Source organism: Carassius gibelio, chromosome B1 (genome assembly GCF_023724105.1).
Source record: "Carassius gibelio isolate Cgi1373 ecotype wild population from Czech Republic chromosome B1, carGib1.2-hapl.c, whole genome shotgun sequence".
NCBI lineage: Eukaryota > Metazoa > Chordata > Actinopteri > Cypriniformes > Cyprinidae > Carassius > Carassius gibelio.
In genome coordinates, this window is record NC_068396.1 from 10,543,361 (window position 1) to 10,568,112 (window position 24,752).

General features: G+C 37.6%; 1 protein-coding gene across 2 annotated transcripts in view; it reads right to left on the reverse strand.

Moving 5' to 3' along the window:
• The window catches only part of LOC127948657 (rho GTPase-activating protein 7), a 114,520-nt gene that overhangs the window by 50,811 nt on the left and 38,957 nt on the right, over nt 1–24,752 (reverse strand). The window contains exon 1 of one of the 2 annotated variants that reach the window (XM_052545255.1): nt 18,537–18,819. The exons of the other annotated variant lie outside the window; for it this stretch is intronic. Coding sequence (XP_052401215.1) covers nt 18,537–18,777 — 241 coding nt within the window. The 5' untranslated portion in view covers nt 18,778–18,819. Of the gene's footprint in view, nt 1–18,536; nt 18,820–24,752 lie in introns of those variants that run through there. 2 annotated transcript variants of the gene reach the window in all.

Here is a 24,752-nt window from a genome sequence, read left to right on the forward strand (position 1 = left end):
AGGTCAAGATTGCTTAAAACAAATAGCCACCTTGAACAGAAGTGACTTTCTACATTATCCATCTCAGACTGTTCCAACAAGATTTGTCACCGTTTTAGAACCCACGTTTCGAGAGCAAAACAACTTGGCTTCAGTCAGACCAATGTCCTTTACATACACCATTCCAAACTTCACAGCAGATAACCTTTCTAAACATCCGCGATGTGGCCAAATCAATATCACCCCCATGGGCCATCCCAAAGACAAGGTCTGGATAAACATTTGAGGGTCCTGGCCCTTACGACCTCCTGTGGGAGTTGGAGACCAGTGGCTGCTGTGATGTGAACCAGGAAAAGAGAAAACTAGTCAAGCACTGTGGGCTTAAACTTTAACAACTCAAGGTTCATTAAGTCATCCAAGCCTAAATAAATGGATAAATATGTGCAGTTCTAGAAGTTCTTCAATTTAGAATTCTAGCTCCCTGAGTTCAGACTTAGGGCTAACACCATCCAGCTGCACTCTTGAAGCTATGACAAAAGTTTCTACAGATCCAGATCTACACTCCCACTTAACTTCCCAGCCCCCAACAGATTGAATTCCAGAAACATCTGGAGTGACTGACCCCAAGCTAAAACATTATAGCTGTGCAGTAAGCACCACAAAGCACGACTATATGCTCCCATAGAAAGAGATTTCACAATCCATACAATCTCAGAAAAAAAAAAAAAGAAGAAAAAAAAGTATAAAAGCTGTCGGTGGGGCAAAACCCTTTCAAAACGTCTCTATCTATCCCTAAAGAGGGCATATTAGTAACTTAATGGTACACATTAGTATCTAAGTGGTACATATTAGTACTTTTTGAAAGGATGCCAACCAGTCACAGCTTTAATACTCTTTTTTCCTGAGAGTTAGTGCTAAATAGCACTACACAGGAAATTGCTGTTTAGCTTAGTGTTTTCAGTTTCTCAGAGAAACTAAAAAAATAATTAATTAATATTTTACATCTGATTATGAACAGAATGACAGCCATAAATATTAATATGATTTTACCGTTGTAATCTAAAATATTTGTTGTCTTATTTTTATTTTATTTATTTTTTTGCAGTCATTTAACAATATTACAATAGTATTATTTATTATTTTCTTTCTCAAATCCTTTTTTTTTTTTTTTTACAATTTTAGTAAATAATGCAATAAAAACATCTCTTATTTTTATTTATTTTTTCATGTGAGTGTACATCTAATTTCTATAGCCTAAAACTACACTTTCATATCATATGATTTTTACAATGAGGTCACTATGTGTGGAATTGCATTCATGCGGTATACGACACAACAGAGGCCTTACTGAAGTTGGGCTGGAACAAGCGTCATGCTGAAAGAACCATCTTCAAGCATCATAAAAAATGCTTTGTATAAAGAGTCACAACAGACCTAGAAAAATAGCTGTGCAACATTCATGCCTTTGTAGATTAACTTCAAGATGAATATGCTGTTCATTATGACATGGGAATGCAGATAACCATGGTAACCACAACAAATAACAACATACGGAAATATTATTAATGACTTTAAACACTCACGCCACATGCATTTGAACTGAATCTGGTGGCTGTTACTTCCTCTCACACTAAATCCTAAAATGATTAGATAAAAAATATAAAAATAGATTGTTTATCATACAGATTATCATACAATTTACATTTTTTTTCCTTTTTTTTGTTAAAGCTTACATTGGTATAACTTAAAGAAGAACTAAAAGAAGAGACTCAAAACAGATGCTCAGGTCTGAAATGGCCCCTCAAAAAAGACATAAAAAAGAGCTCTGTGTGTGTTAAGAGTGACATACTGTTTAGTTTATGATCCAGATGCACTCCAGCAAGGACCGAGATAAGACTCCACCTCACTGGCTGTGCATGTTCTTCAGTCTTCAGTAATCGTGCAGACACCCCTGCCCCCCAGACGAATGGGCAATGGATGACAACATTTTCACACACATACCTACACACACACACACACACAACACACGTGTTAAATAGTGACAGCACTACACTCAGGCGCTCTACTGCCCCTATTATTACCCCTTCATTACAGCTCCATTGAGGTCACGTGTCAAAGTTCACCTGACAGGGTTCACGTCTCGGGGGTGACACTGCACTGCATGGCCCTCTGAGCCGCTTGTCAGGACGACACTTAGTCTGTGACCTCAAGGTCAGAGGTTGAAGGTGATGGTGACAACGCCCTTATCAGAAAGCTTCAGATGCTGAGAGTCTGCCCCGAGGAGGAGAAGAACGGGCTTGGACAGTAAGTGTGTGTGTTTAGACATTGAAAGATAGAGAGTGAGTGAGCTGAGTGAGAAAGATCAGGAAAACAGAGGCCCATCTCAGTTCATTTGATGTCTTCTTTTCATCCATCGTTTCTTCTTTTTCCCTCTTTCTTTTTGGAAATAACAACACTAGTTTGTCCTTTTTAATATCTCATTCTGTTTCCCAAACCTGACTTCCTGATTTGATAGCCACACAAGGACAATATTACTATAGCAGTGTACTGTAGCTCAGTTTGAAGATTCTACATTAGCAGTCTTTGGATACTATCAACATTTGCACGATGCATAGCAAAGAATGGATTTGCATTTTACAGAAGTTAGCTGCGGCCCTCAAATTTTTAATCAGCCATTACTCCAGTCTTCAGTGTCACAGGATCCTCCTGAAAATCTTTATAAGATGGGGAGCAGTTGGAGGTTCGGTGTCTTGCTCAAGGGCACCTCGGTCGTGGTATTGCCGGCCTGAGACTCGAACCCACAATCTTAGGGTTAGGAATCAAACTCTCTGACCAATAGGCCATTTGTCATTGGAGCTGCAAATTAGACATAAAACCCTTAAAACTAAGTTTGTGTTCAGGGTAAAACAGAAAATATGAATTTTCAAAATCCACTAATGCTAATGCATGATTTGACCCTAAACGTTCTTTCTAGAGTCTCTCTCTCTCTTTTTCTCAAAAAAAAAAAAAAAAAAAAAACCTTTGGCAGATCACCTTCCATCATTTACCTAGCCATCTGTGTTTTCTCTCAGTCTCTTTGTGAGAACAGCTGGTATATGACTGGATCTATTTCCTTCCTCATGATAGATAAGGTTAAAACATTGATATTATTTATGTGAAAGGCCTCTAGAGACTATACAACAATGCTTTTCATTACTGCAAATTAAGGATATTTAATTTGTCTTTACACTGACATACACATTAACATACTAAAACTGGAACTATAAGGTACTAGAAATAAAATCGGCGATCTGCTTACCATCCTAAAACTTTCATTACATGCAAAATGTTTTGAACATGACTGAAGCAACTTCTGACCCAGAAAGCATTCCTGCGGCATACCAAATCACAAGATAATCTCATCACTTTTTTACTGCCTAGCTTTTGGCACATATTTACATATTTTGATGAAATTAATGGTGGGGGGGTTAAAAAAATTGGGGCTGGGTGTGGTATTCAAGTTTGAGTAACACATCTCCCGCTGACATAAAATGATGATTTACACTCAAAAACTGCAGTACATTGGACGGAGAGGATTTTGGCAAAGATAATCTAGGGTGGATGGGTGTTTGTTTAGCCTTAGCAGAGAATATATCTTCATCTACTTTAGCTTTTTTGGCCAGATGTCAAAAATACAGGTTATCCGTGTGACGCTATTGGCGCTGGTGTAATTTTGACAGGAGTCACTGATAACATCTTTAACCTGTGACAGCCGTACCATTAGACATGATGCTAATAGCCTACTGTCTGGTGCATAGACCAATGAAGAATGTAGGTTAAAGTTTTTTAAATAATTGCTCTTTCATAGAAACATGCTGGCAATTACCTTCCACTTCTAGACTCACTATAGTAAATGACAGCAAAACATGTTGCCATGCTATTCTTGGAGGTACTATATAGAAACATTTAAATACAGTAGAATATGAACCACAATACCACAGCATGTTTCAAAATACCATAGTATCACCATATGATACCACAAACATGCACATACAGCACATAAGTATTGCTGAACTATCCTTCCACCCACCTATTGAGTATCTTGTAAATGCCATGGTACTGTACATAAAGCAAAACATCAAAATAACTTAGTATTAAATTATTATACAGTGGTGAAATTTGGCATGCACAAAACATCCACTGTCTTTTGTCAATAGTGTAGCGATGTTGGAAGTACATTTCATACAAAATCCATTTTCAAACCAAGCATCTTTCTTTTGATCATGTGACCATCCTGAACTCAAAATCTCTTAAAATTTTTTTTTTTTTTATGGTACACATCCAAAAACATGGTATTACCAAGTACAAAAAACTATATTTTTAGTATGTTTCTTTTAAGGGCACCCAAATGCCCGCACACAACTGCACTGCTGGAGACACAGCATATCTCCCCATATAACTTTCACTTATCATTAACACAGACATGCAAGTGAGAGAGACGGGGAGATTGAGAGAGAAAGAATGTTGACGATAAGGACAGAACACAGGTTTAAGGCCATGTCTTATAAACGCAAAGCTCAATGCAGCCACAACAACCACCCGAAGAGGAAATGAAGCATAGGTCTGTAAAACCAAAACAATGAAGAAGTAGATTATGATGCCTTTGAGACCGAACAATAGCAATGCTGTTATTAAAATCCTCTCTTCATTTGTAATATGCTGTTGAAATCCTCAAGAAACCTCAAATGTTCCTCCTTAGAAGATGAGAGTAGTTTTCAACCCATCTAAATCTGACACCACATCACAAGAATTCCAGTGAGTGAAAACACATGAGCATAAATATTTGAGCAAAGAGCTTATCAATGTACACTCAGTTTAATAAATCTTACTTTGTCCAGTTCCTGAGTGATTATAATAGGGATCATTGGATTGTGGTTCATTTACTCAACAAGGGACCCCTAACCAGGCAGGGCCCGCTGAGTCAGCAAGACAGGGCCCCTGCTAACTGGCTACGGAGCTCCCACAGTCTCAGATATCACCACAGGTAAACAAACACAGCAGAACAGATGAAGGACTGAAGATAAGAGTGGGGTGTGTACACCAACACACTCAGTACTGTTCAAGCATAAGGAAACCCAGAAACTCTCTTTGTGTAAAATATGCATGTGTCTGCTGTACAGTTAGCAATGGTAGGTTTATAACCCACATCTTGTTCGGCTGTAAACTAAAAAATATACACAAAGGGGGCCTTGAATAGTTTTTTTTATTTCTATTGGATTGGCTTTTAAACATTTATAGACATAAATAAAAAAAAAAAAAAAAAAAACATTTACAAAGACAATCCATCACGAAAGTGCCAGTAATAATGAAAAACATGCCATAAACTACCGTGCCACTGCAGTTTAAAAAACATGTCCACATTTACCGTGCCAGTTTATATTAAAAGATGCTTTATGCCCCTAAAAAATTCCAATTACTGTAGATTTTGTTGGGCCAATCCAGCTCTAAAAATGGTGCTGAGTTGGTCTTTTTAGATGGGATGCAAAATCAGACTTTCTTCACGGAAAGCACCCAGCACAGTTTCCAAAAAAAATGTGCATACCACTTTCCAGGATGCCTTTTCTGCATGAAAACACATTTATTGGTTGCTTTCAGACCAGACTGGTTCTGATTGGAGGACATTGATGGGTCACTGCTGTCTAAATGGTCTGACTATGTCTGGATTGTTCTGTTGACAGAGCTCATAACTGACCAAAGACGACCTGATTTATAGACCTCAGTTCTTTTTTTTTTTTTAGTTCCGTCACTTGCACATGTTGAGGGTGTGGCAGAATGATTCCAATTTTCTCAGTTAACATATCATTTTAGATTGCATCTGTTGACTTGGTGGCCATCTTGGATCCTTTCCAGTCAGGCACAATTCCTGTATATTTAAAACACTGATTCCAGGGTGCTCTGGGAGTTACTATTTCAAAACACTTATAAAGTGTTGTACTATGATTGTTCATAGTACAGATGTTTAGTCCTCCTGGGCAAACTTTATTTATTGTAAATGTCAAAATTTATTTTCTGAATTTAAGTCTGAGATCATTCAGGTGGACAATGAAGATTACTTTGAATGGATCAGCAGCATTGATATGGAAAAAAAAATTAAAATCTACACCACCCCATTTCAATCGATTGAAATTTCATTCAGATCAAGTGTAATTGGAATGATTGAGGTGTTTACATTGACTGAATCATAAACATAATTATCAACAGATAACTTGGTTGCATTTAAATTTAGCTAGTAATCTGTCAATGCCATACAATCTACATCTTCAGTTCAAACCACACACTCACACACACACACACACACATAAAAATGCTATTTGTCAGGCTAGTCTACATAATGGGCGATTGAGCGTAAACAAACATGTCTGAAAAAGATAACTGTCTCTTTTAACAATAAGATGAGACCGCATTGATTGTTGTGATTTCTCACATTCACATTCATTTAAAAAGTGTATTCTTCAGTGATTTAGTTGAAACAAGTCCATTTAACATGACAGTCATTATCAAATGTCAAAAGGTCCACAAACGAAAAGAAAGTGAAAATAAGAGAGAGAGTTTGAAAAGTGAAAAAAAGAAGGAACGAATGTAAAGTAAATAACCTTTGGAGTAAGTTTCAGTGTCACTGGGTTTAGGAAAACAATCCTCTCACTCCCCTTGAATTGAAAGAGTAAATGAGAGTGAGAGAGAGAGAGAGAGAGTCAGGCAGACTAAAAGCATTAGTGTAGAATTAGAGTAAAACACTCACAGGACTCCCTTACATACCATACTCATGTTTGCTTACACAAGAAACACTGCAGTGTTGTTTAAAAACGTGCTACCTAACTTACCGCCAACTTGAAGGCTTTTAAATTTTACTGTTTTTTTTTTTTTTTAAACATTATAATAAGGCATACAGGTAAATATGCTAAAACATGAAAGGCCAGATTACTGTGAAAGGGACTTCAGGTAAGAAATGTGTATCTGAAGACTGATAACTGTGTCAAAATGGATGTCTTTTCTAGGAAAATGACCCGAAAGCAAAAAAATATCACTCCTTTGTGTGACACAAAACTTTAAAAGGTAGGAAATTAATCATACAGTTTGATCTTTCAGGCATGATAATTTTTTTTTTTTTTTTGAGATCCTAGCAAGGGTATATTGCAGACTGTGTGTTTTGTAAAGTGGCAGCTGCGAGGCTCTCAGAACCGTTGACAGAAAACAGGAAGGAATGTTTCAAACCATGAGGAAGATAAGAGAACTGTGAACATCAGCGTTGGTGTGGAGGTACAAAGATAGACAAACACGTAAAGCACATGCAAACACACAAACGCACATCGCATTCCTGGACCCCCCGCCTCCCCAAACACACACTAAAACTCCCTTGAGACTGTGGTTTAATTAAACTTTATCTCTCTCTTTCGTTCCCTCTCTCCGCAGCTTTATGAAATGGGCGTGTGGTATGTGTTTGAAGATGCTACATGGCTCAAGGCTTAGGACTTAGAACATTCTGAACACAACGTGACACAAACACAAGCAAATATACAAACAAAGTTAAATACAAACAGGTTATGACTCGCATAAGAAAATATGTATAAGTCTAACAAACCATATATGTACACCCAAGGCTCTATGGACCTCGTGTCCCTATTTGGCCCAGGATTCCTTCAAAGTAAGTCTAAACTAAGTAGCAAAAGCATCATTACTGTAGCTGTATGTTCATCATTCGTCATCCTTCTTGAGCGTCTAATACAGTGCGAAGCTTTGGCATTAAAGTATTTCCAGGAATGGGTTCCTAACCCTTTAAATACATAATCATGGGTGGTGAAGAGTATAGGATTGTAAAGAAGTTACTGTACTTAAGGCTACAAAAAAAAAAAAAAAAGAAAAGAAAAAGTAAACATTAAACAAAAAAAATGTGCAAAGGAAGTAAAACAAAAATGCAAAAAAAAAAAAAAAAATTAATAAATAAATGATTAAACTATTTAGATTATACTTAGATTATACAACAAGAAAAAAGTATACAAAACAAAACATTGAATAAAATAAAATAAATAAAAGTGGAAAAATGGTTTAATAGGGATTTTTTTGTGGGTGTGTAAATTCAGGTTTTGGTAATCGTATAATGATGTGTGAAACGTATCTTGAGGCTATAACTGAGGCAAAACAGTTAAAAACAAGTTGAATTGAAGTTGATTATGGCACAAACTCTTTTCAGATGAAGAAGACTCCACAGATGTGGTTGTTATTGTCTGAGAACAGGCAAACCACAGCAGTTATACTAAAGGGTATACTCATTTGGTTCAATTATGTAGCTTTATCCAAGGGTTCCAGTCTAGTCAGTCCTCTTGAAAACCAAACAATTCCACAGCCATCATTTCCTGAACCAGCAAGACTCATGGACAAGCCTGTGGCTGACTAAATCATTGAATACTCAGGGTTGATATAGGTGCTGCAAGCCAGATGGAGAGCAGGTGGTAAGGAAAGAGGATGACCTTGAGAACAAGGCCTTCAAACTGCAGCCTCGGCCAGCTGTGAGAATCAATAACATGCCATGGAATTTTGCAGATAGAGAGAGAGAGAGAGAGAGAGAGAGAGAGAGAGAGAATAAGTGTGTGAGAAAGAGAGGCGGAAAAGTTAGAGATCAAGCCAAAACAGCTAATTTGACACTTCCGTGTGGCTTTGTTATTCTTAACACTTAACAACTTGAAAGTACAATACCACACCCCGGTTTTCATCCTCCACTGACTAGCAGGCATGAACACACACATTCTAGGTCTCAGTGGGCTTGTACCCAGCTGAGGAGGCTTTGGTCTGAGGGCTAAAGCGCGACAAGGGCCATTTAAACCGGACCAGCCAACAAGACTCCCCACTGGTGGTCCTTTCACTCAGGACAAAAAAGCCTGACACCCACTAGCAAAAGAAGCAAAGTCACGCGGCATGACAGCGGATGTACAAATGAAGCTGTTGGACCTGACTGGAGACCACTTGAGACTTTGTAATGCACATAGTTCTTTATTCTCGTTTCATTTTCATGTTTGTTTAGATGCTTATTTGTATGTATGTATATATATATATATATATATATATATATATATATATATACTAAATGAATGCATTGCAATGAATGCATTCCAAATGCATTGGAAGCATTATTAATGCCCCCTCACTATTGTGAGTATTTTTGACAGCGTAATCGAAATAAAATGGTTATTTCCATACAAACCATTATGAAAACATTTAATCACGGCTTTTGATTCAGCTGTCAGATCTTACTCAGATCTAGTACCGCTTAATCTTAACAAATGTTTCTTTGTGAACTCTCCATGACACTATTCATCGTTTACAAAACAAAAAGCTCAGTACAGTCCTCAGACATGATTTGGAATGCCATTAAAATAAACGATCCACTTTTTCCTTACACTGGGATCCTTATAATATCTGTACAAAGATGCAAACGAGCTGTTCAAACCAAACACATCAGAGTGAACGTTCTATCACTCTATTTGTCTTAAGCCCCTTTCACACTGCCATTCCGGCAAATACAGGGGTAAAGTGTTCCTGCAGTTGGTCCCTGGTCACTAGATTTGGCACTTTCACACTGCCAGTGATGACCCGGTATATGTGCGTGCTTTCACACACAACCCTTGAAGATCCCGTAACGACACGTGACATCAGCGCGTGACGTGTAATGTACGAGTCGACAACGCTAGGCACGTTATACTTTCACTGAAGCAAGCAAACGGTCTCGGCGTCAGCGCGGAAAGTGAGTCACTAACTGATCTCTGCTTCATTACAGTTTGCACATATATTTTCGTCGCGAATGTTGATCTTCCTTCAAAACAGCTGGTAAAAGAGTCGCGCGATAACGTGCGTCATCACTTCAACACGGAATTAGGTCTGGCTTTTGTTCACACAGCGCTCGTCCCGGGTCGAACCCCCCAATGTTACTAGGTCCCCGATCTGGGTTCAATTCGGTAATTCCGGGACGTGGTTGCTTTCACACAGAAGGCGACCCGGCAATGTTCTGGAAATATTGCGGGTCCGACGTGCAGTGTGAAAGGGTCTCTACTGACAAGAGACTCAAGTGCGTAATGTAGACTGTGTCTGAAAGTAAACACGCATCTGTACTGTATACTGTTTTCAGTGTAGACAGGATAGCACCAGTGATTTTAATTTCTATTTACTTTTGAGGTGATGCGACACTCGTGTGATCAAGTGTCAAGCGGTAAAGTGACTGAACGCCAGTGGGCGGGGCCTATGTCGATGTCTTGCTCTAGAGGCCGGTGTCGGTACACGATCCGTCCACCTGCACGATCCGTTCTACGCATGCGTAGTAGACTCTTTAGAAAACGCACATGCGCAAATTATAATTCTGTTTTGTGACGATTTACGACGCTGCACGATCCGTCCAGGCTCGATGCCAACAGCGCGCGATGCAGTATTTGCAGTAAAATAATTACTCCAAAGACTGGTACCACGACAGATATGATGAAGACCTTGACAGTGCACGGAGTAAACATAAGAGCAGAAAGTTGTTCCGTCTCCGACTGCTAAATTAAGAGGATACTTTGTTGATCACGCTGACAGTGTTTATATTGCAATATATTTAAAAAATGTGTTGGTTAGTCAGATTTTTTTTCCAGTAAGGAAAAGTGATCAAAATCGTGAACTTAATGTTACAAATTATTTCTGTTTCAAATAAATGCTGTTCTTTTGAAATTCTAATTCAAAGAATCATGAAAACATTTATCATAGTTTCCAAAATATAAAGTTGCAAACTGTTTTTATATTTCTGAAGGAAATGTGATGAAGACCGAAATATTATGTCGGTGCCTGTAACAGTTTTATACACTGCTGTCACGTTATCTGAGCTGTTTCTGGATGAAGGCAGACTGCTGACAGCGAGTGGTGTTGACAGAGTTCAGGGAAAACTTCCTAATTTCTGTATTAAAATGTTTGTTTTTTATTGGTTGTGTGATATTCTAATTTTGTGAGATACTGATTTTTAGTTTTATTTAGATATAAGCTGTAGTAATCAAAATTAACACACCTAATATAAATATTTCACACAGTGTCTAATAAATCTATATAATGTATGAGATTCATGTTTTACATTTGAATTATTGAAATTGACAAACGTCCATAATATTCTAATTATGTGAGACCTACCTGTATTTACTTTGTGCATGTTATGGTTTAAATGAAAATACAATAATAATATACAAACCATAACTCATAATAACTATTTAATTTAGGCTGAAAAGATGGTTTTAGGCCCCTTTTGAAAGACCCAAAACATCGTATGTTGTAGTGTAGTCTTAATTTTTGATATTTTATTTTATCATAGGAGGAACAGGTAGAAGTGGAGGAGCTGCCCCTCACATTGAAACACATGTACGAGGCAGAATACATTGTGAGGAACAGTATTGGGCTTTTCACTGGCCAGATGCAAGAGCCAACATACATGTTCATGGATCATGATGACCGGAGGGAAGCATGGAGGGTGCTGGAGTCAATGCAGTGCGATGCTATGGAGCCCTTCACATTAATTTTTGAAAAAATCAAGGACATGGAAACCTTTATGATTATTTGCAAAGACACCCTCAACCTGAGAGTAAATGCTGGAGTTGGCCTGCACAGTGACCCACACTCTGTGTGAGTGTGTGTGAGAGAGAGAGAGAGAGAGAGGAAGGGTAGGAGTGTGTGTGTGTGAGAGAGAGGAAGGGTAGGAGAGTGTGTGTGTGTGTGTGTGTGTGTGTGTGAGAGAGAGAGAGGAAGGGTAGGAGAGTGTGTGTGTGTGTGTGTGTGTGAGAGAGAGGAAGGGTAGGAGAGTGTGTGTGTGTGTGTGTGTGAGAGAGAGAGAGAGAGAGAGAGGAAGGGTAGGAGAGTGTGTGTGTGTGTGTGTGAGAGAGAGAGAGAGAGAGAGACGAAGGGTAGGAGAGTGTGTGTGTGTGTGTGTGAGAGAGAGAGAGTGTGTGTGTGTGTGTGTGTGTGTGTGTGTGTATGTGTGAGAGGGAGAGTCTGTGTGTGTGAGAGAGGGTGAGAGTGTTTGTGTGTGTGAGAGAGAAAGCCAGAGATAACTTTTACTCTTAAATAAAACTTCTGTGTGCACACATGCTTCTTTCAAGTCATTTCCATTGTCAGTTTGAAATACTCTATAACGTTTCTCCACACTTGTTTGTAGTTCTTTCTTCATGTAAGTGCAGATAGTCTTGGCAGAAATGCATTATGTTCCTTGTTTGTTTTCTGTAAGCAACATTGAAGGGATTATTTCCCTCACTTCAATATATATATATATATATATATATATATATATATAAGTCTATATAGACCCATACTAATACAAAATTACTAACTTAAAGGTTAACTAGTCAAGTCTGCTTTATTGTCAATTCTTCCATATGTACAGTACATACATACAGAGAATCGAAGACCCCCGGTGCATACAGATAACATTAACAGTACAGCCTAAAAATCTAGGTCAAATATAAAATGTAGACACAACTGTACAATAAGGGAATGTAAAAAAGACATAATAAAATTAAAAATCAAGTTAAATAAAGCGGCACAAGGCAGATCGAGTGCAAATCAGTGAGGTGAACAAACAGTGCAGATAAAAGATTTTTAGGGCAAAAAAAAGCTTACTCAGTCTGATTAAATTGACAAAGGGCTCAAGAGCAGTTATTTTATTTAACTAACAGGTGAGTTGGTAGAATGACGCCAGTTCGATTAGCAGCTTTTAATAAATAAATAAAAAACTACACAAACGGCCTTTGACAATACTACTGACCTCAGACCAAAACACGGCAAGTTAAGTAAATTAAGCCTAATACCAGCAATGAATCGCAAAGTATGGAGGAAAGTGATCATGTATTTTCATGTAACGAATCGCAAATCCTTTATTATTTTGGATTGGCAACTACGTAAACACATAGTAATGCATTGCGTAAAGCTACATTTAAAAGCATCCAACTAGACCCGCTGTTAAATGTTAAACACAATACAACTAACGTTACACAAATATGCCGCAAGTTGTGCCGCCTTGCCGTCAAGTGTTTTAGTAGGTACCGATAGTGTAGGGAAACAGTGACGTTTTCTTCTACGTAATTACGCGCATGCGTAGAACGGATCGTGCAGGTGGAACGGATCGTGTACCGACAGCCGGGTTTACAGCTGCGCCCAGGTGACGTCACGTTGACCCTCGGATCCAAAACAAGCCATTTTTGGAGCTCGATAAAATAAAGGATTTGTTTATAATGAGAAGGACATTTTAAGCTATAAAACTTGCAGAATGTTTTAATGGCACAGAGACCTCTTATATACCAAAAGATCAAGGCAAATTAGATTTCTAATGTCATGTCCCCTTTAAACAAACTTCTAAACTAAACTATAATAAACATTAAGCAATATGAAAAAGTGTCGGAAACATTAAAAAAAAGTAATAATGTGAAAACATAAAAAAAGCACAAAAAATAAAACATTACACAGCATGAAAAGGCGGAAAGTTACATTAAAAAGTTAAATTAAGATCAAATAACTATATAATTTATTTAATCCTTACTGATGTTCAAAAAAAAATGCACTTCTATTCTATTTCTCAATATAAAATAATCTATAATCATAATCTAATCACATCTGGAAATAAGTTCCCAGTTTATGAATAAAGAGTATCTTTCAAAATATTTTTTGCTTTTATTTATCTGTCCCCATGGCTTTGTTCAGTCTTGTAATGGAAAACATGTGTCCTGACTCCCATTCACAAGATTTCTTTAATGATTAATGTCTGACAAAGCCGTTTATAGGTTATGTAATTCCATTAGCGGGTAAGTGCTAAGCCCTCAACAAAACAGTTTGTCCTCTGGTTGCCTGGAAGGCAGACTTCACGTAAACTGAACTTTGTGCAGGCGACCTCTGACCTGAAGGCAATCTGAACTTTCATCAAGCATTAGCCTGCTGGGTTATGATGCTAAATGCTTTAGCTAATCCAGTTAAAATCGGTCAGCAGGAGAAAGTAAGTCAAGAAAATCATACTAATGTCACGTAGAATCCTGAGCAGAACCCTCAATGCCTGTTAAGAATTTTGTATTTTTATTTCAATTAACAAAATAAATAGTTTGGGTTAATAATAATAACCCTTCCTAAAACCAGCCTACTACAGTAATTTATGCTTAATAAAACCTAGAATATTGTTGTTTATCCATCAAACAAATTGCAATTTCACTTGGTGCCACTAGTGGTACAGAATTGACATACTACACCTTTAAGAAACTTTTATTGTCCATATGTGACCAATGTAAATCTGTGACCAGTGCAAATGCTGTTCTTATTTACACACACATAAATACACACATACACATGTCATTTACCAGATCTACACCCACACGCTGTTGTACAGTCATTTCCGATACATTTTCATTTAATTACAAACATCCTGCTTACTGAAGCCACGGCATTCTTGACGTTGCTTGGAATGAGGGAAGATAGAGTTGATAGGAAGAGGAAGTAAAGGAGGGATGATGGGAGAAAAGAAGCCTGAGAAACTTTTTATGGGCTGCTGTGACCCACCTCTCCACCTCTCTTTCTTCTACAGGTGCTGAGGCCAGGGGAATATACCTTCACACTCTGTGGACAAAGGGCATGAGCAGGGTAACATCCATCATCACAGACCTGTCCAATGCTCCTGGCGAAAGAGAGGAGAAGGTAGGCCTCTGACCTGGAATCCACACTCTCAGGTCCTCCAAACTGGAGAAAGAGGACTTCAATAGAGACTGCAGCTGGTTTATGGCTATTGTGGGGATATTAGTTGAGAGCTGAAGCTCAGCGAGGGCGATTTATGAGGAGATTTGTGAGGTAATGGGAAAGAAAGCACTTAGAAGTTTACAAGTAAGAGAAGTCTGACAAGGGGAGGCAGTGCCTCTGCCCCTGTCACTTTGAGGACCGATGTTAAAGTACCCTTGCAGTTCGGTCTGCCCAAGGTCCGCGATTTCTGCCAAGGATAGAGGTGTGCAATATGAAGATTTTTGATTGTGGACTATATAAATATCTCCACAATCTGCTTTTGAAGAAATATCGTTGTCCTATGCTACAACGCACATTCTATCAGCTGCAGTTCTGGCGTCACTTAATCAATATAGGCTACTGCGACATATTAACATCAGTGTTAACACAGCGCTAGAGTTACTCTCACGGGACACTGCACTTATACACACCTTTTTTTTTCTTCTTTTTTTTTTTACACCTTCTCAAAATCCTTACTGGTTTTTTAAACGTTTAATTTGTGTGCTGTTTTGACTTGCGGTTTTTCTGAGCACACTCAAAGCGTGCGCACAAAAAAGCCTGATCAAACTGTGCCTGATCACTGAACTAAGTTATGTTTTGTGCTAATACTGTCAAAAAACACAAGGTTTATGTATAGCCTCAGTTGGTCGAAGTCGAAAAAAGTCGAAAATGAAGGTAAACAATTGAAAGAAACAGATGCATGTCTGTATATCGGATGCAGGCAGGTCTTAAAGGGACAGTCGGCTATATGCTGCCGACTGTAATTAAAGGGATAGTTCACCCTAAAATTTAATTTCTGTCATTGTTTATTCACGCACATGTTGTCCCAAACCTATATTTATTTATTTATTGTCCTGAACACAAAACAAGACATTTGTAAGAATCTGGATAACCAAACAGTTGCTGGTCCACATTGACTTTGATATTAGGAAAAAAATACGATTGACGTCACAGTGGACCCGCAACTGTTTGGTTTTCCACCTTCTTTAAGATAGAGTTTATGTTTAGCAGAAGAAGGAAACTCATTCAGGTAAAAAAAAAAGAAAAAAAAAAAAAAGAAAAATAAAAATTACTTTTGAGGGAGTACATGAAGGAATTAAAAAATATAACACTATTAAAATTTTTGTTATCCTTAATTTGCCTTTTAATGTTACTAAAATGCCTAAAACAGAGAAAAATCACTCATTACTCTCGAATGAAAAACTTTAATACATCTACTTTAATAGGAATCAATGTATATAATGTTTTATTTTTATATCTGTTCATTCAGGTTTTTGAATGTTCCTGCTAAAAACAACTATTGTACCTGAGAATAAAACACAAGAAAGTTTCAAGAAACTTCATTCTGTGTAATTAGCTTGTTTACCCCATGAGTCTGTGTATATTCAGGCTTAAGTCCCCACCAGAATAGAAAAACCAGTACACACACACACACACACACACACACACACACACACACACACACACACACACACACACACACACACACACACACACACACACACACACACACACACGTTGTGTATTTCTTTTTAAAAAATGTAATTGAAAAAATTAAAACAGGGAAATGGAAAAATGGTGAAAGAAGCATCCCCTTTCATTCATTTTCACTTTAAGCATATATAATGCCTAATTCCCCTTGCAACATTTTAAACGATTTATTTTAGCTTTTAGTGTTTCAATGTCAATTTACTTAGATGAAATAGTATAACATTTTCAAATCAGTTAATATTATCAGCTTATTGGCATTATCCATAATTATTATATATATTAATATATACATTGCATTCCTACACTCACTGCTTGTTGGTCAGTTTATTGGTTGGCAAGTATGGCAAAAGTTATATAATTGTTATGCTCCTGTTTATAGATAGAGAGTGAGAGTAGAAAACAGAGAAGGATGTGTGACTGATATACCATTCAGACATAGATGATAGAGTTTGAAAGCATTTACAAAATAATCACTTACTCACTGATAATTCAGGGCCTCCAAACAGCAACTTACTATTAAGTTATCACCAATAGAGCTTATTAAGGCAAACACATTTTTCTTTGATGCTGGCTAGCTTGTTTGAGTGTGTTTGTGTTTGCTCAGCACTACAGAGATGGCCTCTGAATGTTCTGTACACAGACACTCCTGCACATGAACATGAACATCCTCCAGGTCTTATCACTCTCCAATCAGCCAGAAAACAGCAGAGCAGTGCAGATCCTTGTCAAGAGTACAGGGAAGCACTGATCGATGGCAATATGCTTTAAAATGTGAACATAACTATGTCCGTATATTCAAGGATAAAACAAAGGGCATTTTGCTTTGTCAGTGGTGGTTTAGCATTTCAAAAACTGTCAGAGGCTATTTGTAGAAAATCGAAAACAGATAGTAGAGTATCACACCGACATCAAAGCATATTAAGTATTAAAACATTATTAGAAACAGAGCTCTTTTTTACAACTTAGGTGGTAATTTTCAGGTATATATATATATATATATATATATATATATATTATTGTATTTAGCACAGATAATAAAGCAATTCAAATTCTTAATTCATATATATATGCTCGGTTGCACAGACCTTTCCATGCACAAATAAACCCATATTCATGGATATGTTGTAAGCCCACACTATTGAATAAACCATTAGACCACACTACTACTGGTCATGAAAATTTTAGAGTTTGCTGCATCCATGGTGGGTTTCAAGATTGTCTTGGAGTTTCTTTTTTGTCGAGGTAGGCATGGAACTGTTATACAAAATCCTTCTTATAGTTCACTGACATATTTAATTCATGAGAAAGTAAAGTGAATGCATTTTAGCACACTGACTCTTGAGGTAGCACTATAAACCAAACCTTAGATGCACACAGATAAAACCACAAAAAGTGAATCCATCTTTCACACAATAAATCACTTATGATTACACATGATTTCCCGGCACTAACATTCAGACATCTTTAAAACACTGCAATAATGACACAGCATTTCCTAGCTTCTTTGGAGTTTATAATTAAGTATCAGGTGTCACATCCATAATGCATTCTGGGCAACTTTATGGATTCAACAGAGATAGCCTAACCTAACTCAAAAGTGCACTGCACCCAAAAAGTATCCGGAAACTCCATTAATGTTCTCAAAGTCTAATTTAATTATTCTGCTATAATGGATTTTTTTTTTTTTTTTTTTACTCAAAATTCAAAAGACTCATATATGCTATATGCATATATGATATACAAAATAATAGATTTTGGACATATTACGATGCAAAATGACATAAGATAAAAACACTAGTTTTCTGACAAAATGATAAAAATGAAGTGACTTCATGTTTAAAACAAATATCTGCCAATGGGGTCAGAAAAATAACCTCAGTGGTAGATTTTTCTTTTTCTTTAAGTACAAACTCATTTAATAATTGTGTTTTCCCTTAAATTAAGTTACTTTTTAAACCCCACTAACAGATATTTTTTGAAGTATGAACTCAATATTGAGATTTTTTTAGAAAACCAAAAATAATAGTCATTTTACATCTCAAGCAAACGTTATCTTGATTTAGATATGTTTACATATTTATTCTGGGAAAAAAAAAAACAACACAAAATGCAGAATAAGAATATAATTTTGGAAGTCTACACCACATCTAGCATCAATATGACATAAAGAGACCATAATCCTTCTCAGAAAGGTTTTTTTTTTTTTTTTTTTTTTTTTTTTACTGCCTCCACATTTGCACATCCACACCCACTTCCATATCCACTCACATTCTTACCTGTCAGCCTCTGGTCTCGTGTGTTTCTGTTAAACAGATCCAGAGCCCTGTAGGTGGAATATCTGAAATGTTCACTCAAAGATCTCTTCTGCAGAAGCAGTAGACGCATGGACCTCGACATCTTGTCCTGTTCTCGTTCTGTTCTAGATTCTCGTCCTCCTTCACCCCTCTCCCGGGGCTGTCGTTCTCTACTCAGTCCATTCTCCATGTCCGGTTCTGCGTGCAGTGCTGCAGTGTGCATTAGGGAGTTCCCACTGCAATGCTCTCACATTCAGTCCTGCGCTACTGTGTGAGTGTGTGTGTGGGACAGAGTGCTTTCCAACTCAGGCCTCAGCTCCTCCACAATGTGAATATTTCAAAAAGGCACATCTGTGTAATTTAAGTGCACTTGCTCGCTCTCTTTGTGTGTCCTTCAAGCTGTTACTTGTCTTCATGTTGTCAGTTTGCATTGGGAACATCTAAGTGGCTGAACTGATGGAGGAAAAACGTACGTCATCTGAATTCATCTTAGCGCATTCATTCATTCTGCTTGAGCGAGCATGTACTTTTACATGAGAGGAAGTCACAAACAATCAGCCTATGCTAAGATTACACACACAACTGAAAGAAGAAGGTGTAACGCAACAACAAGAACCAACCCACGCTTATATTTGTTTCCTAGCTTTGAAGTATAAGCTTTGAAATATGGGGAACAATTTCCTGCATTTAAGCACAATATATTCATAAATTATCTCATATTTTCCAAACAACGTCAGTTCATAGACACACCCACATGCATGTTTTACTATGGCATTTAAACCGGGACACAGTAAAGACACTGTTTTCATATTGTAATAACAAAATAACAATTTAGCTAATTTTAGCAAATCCACACACCTCTTCAACTTTAGTTCACTACCAGGCTCCAAATTGAAGTTCTTAGTTATGTAACAAATAATGTTTAAATGAACTGGATTAGGCAAACAATAGCTGAGCTGTAACACACGCGACCTTAGGACAGGGAAATGGCTTATGCTGTTGTAACTGTAAGCACAATAAATATATTATATATACACTTATTACATGGCTCTGATTGGTCAGTCGTGACATTCCGAGCTATGTTATCCCTAGATAACAACCAGTAAAAGCTAATAACACAGGCTCATCAGGGTAACAGCAGTCGGCGCTATACTCTTGCTTGAACTATTTTTTTTTTTCTTGGTGAGAGCTTTGCGTTTGTTTAGCTAATAACATATTAAAACTCGTTTCAAATTGGTGTATAATGTTGTGTAATAAGTGGTTTGACTGAACCTTTTCCTTAAATGTCTGTCTAGTTTGAATTTGCTGCTTGCTCGCAACTGCTGTCTTCACAGATGCTTTGCGTTCAAATATTTCAACTCAAATCAATATTTGTGTCTAATTATTTACTTATGTGTCAAGTAGCCATGTAATAAGTGTGATAATGTAAATCCAGCCGGTTGTTCTCTTAGAATAAACCCCTTTTGATGCAAGATCCATTCTGATCACCCTGTTGTGGTTTATTCTGAGAGAACAACCGGCTGGATGTAAATTATCCCTTACATATATTTTATGTTGAACACAAAATAATATATTTTGAATAATTTAGAAGAATATTTCTTCAAAATATCTATTTTTATGTTCAACAAAAAAAAAAAAAAAAAAAAAAAAAAAAAAACACACATACAGATTTGGAACTACATGAAGTACAGTAAATGAAGTCAAATTTTTTATTTGGAAATTGGGTGAAAACGTCGAGTGAACAATCCCTTTAAGTTTTACAACTTCCAAAAAAAAAAAAAAAATACAAAAATAAATAAGATGTCTCTCTTTCTCTTCCACCTTCTCCATGAATGCTGCTTAATTGTAATATGAGCAAAAATCATTGCATGGGAAGCTAATCATATTTCCTATATAGTTCAAATTTATATGAAAAGTGATGATTTTGTTAACCTTTCTAAAAAGGGAGATGGGATTGTACTCTGTGTGTGTGTCAGAGTGTGTGTTGGGCTGTGCAATGGCTGGGTTTATGAGCATTCAAAGAGAGTTGATAATTGAAGATTATAGTAGCAACTGTGTGTTTAGAATACTTTGCCAAGAGGATGTAAATTTGGGATTAGTGCTTTTGCATTCCCAGTAATGCACCACTGAAGCGAGCAATGAAGGCTAATTGGCCAGCTAAGAGATGCACCACAATGGAAGCTTTAAGAATAGCACAGAAAACACGTGCACACACACAAACACAGCTGCTAATTTATGACCTCCGAGGTAAATCTAGAGAAGATAAGCTTTATTTCTTCCTCTCTTTTCCGCTTGAAGATCCAGACCAAGATTCAATCACTAAAGCTTGCGCATATCACCATAGTGTCAAATAAATTAAAGCACTTCTACCAGTAGTTTTTGTGGCAGCATATTAGTGCTGTCAAACAATTCAAAGCAAAATTAATGTTTTTGTTTACATAATATATGCATTTGTACGGTGTATATTTATTATGGACATATTAATACACACAAATGCATGTGTATATTTAAGAAAAGTATGTTATGTTTATATTTTAAATATATTTATATAAAATATAAATCATATAAATAAAAAATATATACATGTAAACACAAATATTTTCAGAGTCAGCTTTTTATTGCATAAAATATATTTAGTATGTGTGTGTATTTATATATACAAAACAAATAATCGTTTGACAACAAGACGTGCATGGGCACGTATGTGTGTGTGTGTGTGTGTGTGTGTGTCTGTGTGTACACGTTTGCATAGAACAATTTTAGCTTGTAATCTGTGCATATTCATGTTTCTGATGAGATGAGTTTTTCACTGAAGAAAGCAATGTTATGCATAGAGAAATCATGTTTTAGTCGAAAACATCCAATGATGGTTTCCTGCAAATATGAAGCTATTCACTTGACAAAACATTAAAGGGGGGGTGAAATGCTATTTCATGCATACTGAGTTTTTTACTGTTAAAGAGTTGGATTCCCATGCTAAACATGGACAAAGTTTCAAAAATTAAGTTGTACGTTTGAAGGAGTATTTCTGTTCCAAAAATACTCCTTCCGGTTTGTCTCAAGTTACAGAAAGTTTTTTTCGAGTATGGGTCTGTGTTACGTTGGATGGAGCGGAATTTCCTTATATGGGTCCTAGGGCACGTCTGCCGGAAGAGCGCGCGCTCCCGTAGAGCAGAGCACTGAGAGCAGAGGCATTCAGTGATCAGAGCGAGAGCGTCGCGAAAAGTCACAAAAGGATTGTGTTTTTGGTTGCCAGGGCAAGACAACCCTGCACAGATTACCAAAAGAGAAACAGCATTAAGGGACCAGTGGATGGAGTTGATTTTTACAGAGCATCGACGGAGTTGTGCAAGTGTTTTTGTTTGTTCCCTGCATTTTGAAGATGCTTGCTTTACAAACAAGGCCCAGTTTGACACCGGACTTGCACATCGTTTATTTCTTAAGGATAATGCAGTCCCAACGAAAAAGGGTCACAATCGTGTGTTGAAACCGCAGGCGGTGAGTAAAACTGCTTCAAATATCTCTGTGTTGTTAACTTAGCTATCGGCCCGTAAGCACATCAAGTAAACAACATGCGATGTTGTCATCGAACTGCACTTTCCACATGTACAGCTTAAAAAAAAAAGACAACAAAGTGGAACTTAGTCATTTTACAAAACCGCTAAGCAAATATATACAGTTTCAGTACATAACACATAGAGACGTTGTTGCTGATGCTGCTCTTTTTAAATTTCAGCCTCTGGATCTGTGTCACAGCTTCCAAACGCTCTCAACGCAAAAGCCTACTGGCGCTCGTGATTCTTTAGCTCCGCCCACATGTCACGCCTCCAGCCGGTTGTGTTTTTCCGGGAAAAATAGGTACAGACTATCTTTCTCTTATGAATATAATAAAACTAAATACTTTTTGGAGTTATGAAGGATGCAGTACTACTCTATAGGTACTCAAGATTAACAGGATATTGAGTGAAAACGAACATTTCACCCCCCTTTAAACAAAAGGACTGGAGTCATGTCCATGGATTATTGGATAATCCTTTGAACTGACGGCACCCATTCACTGCAGAGGATCCGTTGGTGATCAAGTGATGTACTGATAAATTTCTCCAAATCTATCCCCGATGTAAAACCAAACTCATCTACATTTTGGGTGGCTTTAGGAGTGAGTGCACTTTCAAAAAAATTTAATTTTTTGGGGTTCTGGTAAATTATTTATTTAATTCACTTTTTTACTTTAGAGCAAAATTATGAGATTTTAAAAGTATAAAAGTAATTTGCATACTTGTTTTTGATTATCATCATAAGTCATGAAAAGAATGATCTGAATTTCTTCATTTTTTCAAACATTCACAAACCTCACCCTCACCATATAATTTACAATATAAAAACACAATCTTCTTTTGAAATACCAAGATGTCTCCCCATGTTTAATGTAGAAGTCTGGAAACACTTTGCCCTACATTTTTGCGTATGAGTTTTCTACTCAGTCACTTACACAAATAAGCACACACACGTTTTTGGAATGCATCCAAACTCTTTCATTCATCTCTCCTGAACATTCCATTCCTGGAGTGATTGTATCAATAACATGAAAAGTTCATTGCGTTGTTAGTGAATGAGGAGCCTTTGTTGTCGCCTGAGAAGAACAAATGTCTCGCTCTGTCTAGGATAATCAATGTGTCTCTCTTTCTTGGGGAAGTCGTGGCCTAATGGTTAGAGGGTTGGACTCCCAATCGAAGGGTCGTGAGTTCTAGTCTCGGGCCGGACGGAATTGTGGGTGGGGGTAGTGCATGAACAGCTCTCTCTCCACCTTCAATACCCTTGAGCATTGAACCCCCAACTGCTCCCCGGGCGCCGCAGCATAAATGGCTGCCCACTGCTCCGGGTGTGTGCTCACAGTGTGTGTGTGTGTGTTTACTGCTCTGTGTGTGTGCGCATTTCGGATGGGTTAAATTGAGCACAAATTCTGAGTATGGGTCACCATACTTGGCTGAATGTCACTTCACTTTTGCTCTCTGCCTAACCTAAGACTCTGTGACAAAAAATATATAAGGGTAATGCTATTAAGATGGAAAGAGACAGATACCTAGTAAGCAAAATAAAGCTGGTGGATCATCATTATATTGTGTAGCAGCCAAAATACTCAGACTGATCCTGATACTCTTAACAGATGGATTACCTGGGTTCACACAGTGACCTACAAGCACCAAACAATGGGAAATGAGTTCAAAAGGTAACATCTACGGAATCAACAGAATATTAAAATCCCCACCCAAAAACACAGACAAGCAAACATGCTGATGATACTGTGAAAAAAAAGTCAAGCACTATCCTGAAACTCTAGATGGTGCAGATTGATGTGGTTTTAACACTAACTAATGACATTTGCATGTATTAAACTAGCACAAAATTATTAGTTCATGTTACATATGCAACCAATGTGCTTGTTGCTTTATATTTAAATGGCTGGTTAGCATTCACTAGAAAATTTCACAGCATGATTTCTGAGTTATTCTGAAACCTTTCACCTTCCCTAGCTCCACCTGTGTAGATCTGCTACAGGTTATATGCTACTTGTGCAGCAGCAGTATGTCTTAAACACTCACAGCACTGTTTGGATGTATGTATTGGCAGTAGTAAGTTCCTGTACTTGCTTTGCAGCAGCAATAATCTACAACAACAGAATAACTAACAGCAGCAGTAATTTAGCAATGTAGCAGATATATTCCACCAAGACCAAACACATTAACATTGTCATATCCATTACCATGCTAAAATCTTACGAGAGTTGTCATGATAGAACTGTGGTCACATCATAAGACCCTTGCTGGGTTTTGTGCTGTTGAATCATGGGATAGGTCATAGATTGCTATGGCAGAGCTTAAGGCTTGAAATCAGAAGAAAAAGATTAATTTAAGGGGATACAGCCAGGTGTCTAAGGGTGTACTCACACTAGCCAGTTTGAACCGTGCCCGAGTGCGTTTGACCACCAAAGCGCGGTTCGTTTGACTAGTGTGAGTGCTCCGAACCGTGCCCGGGCGCGGCTCGATTAGCCGGCCCTGGCCCGCTTGGAAGAGGTGGGCCAGGGCACGGTTCAGTTGGACTCGGGCGCGGTTCGCATTTAGTGTCAGCCCTAACCGTGCAGGAGCACGGAAAAGGACGCGTTGCGTCACGGTTTTGCGACGCTCCAAAACCAACATG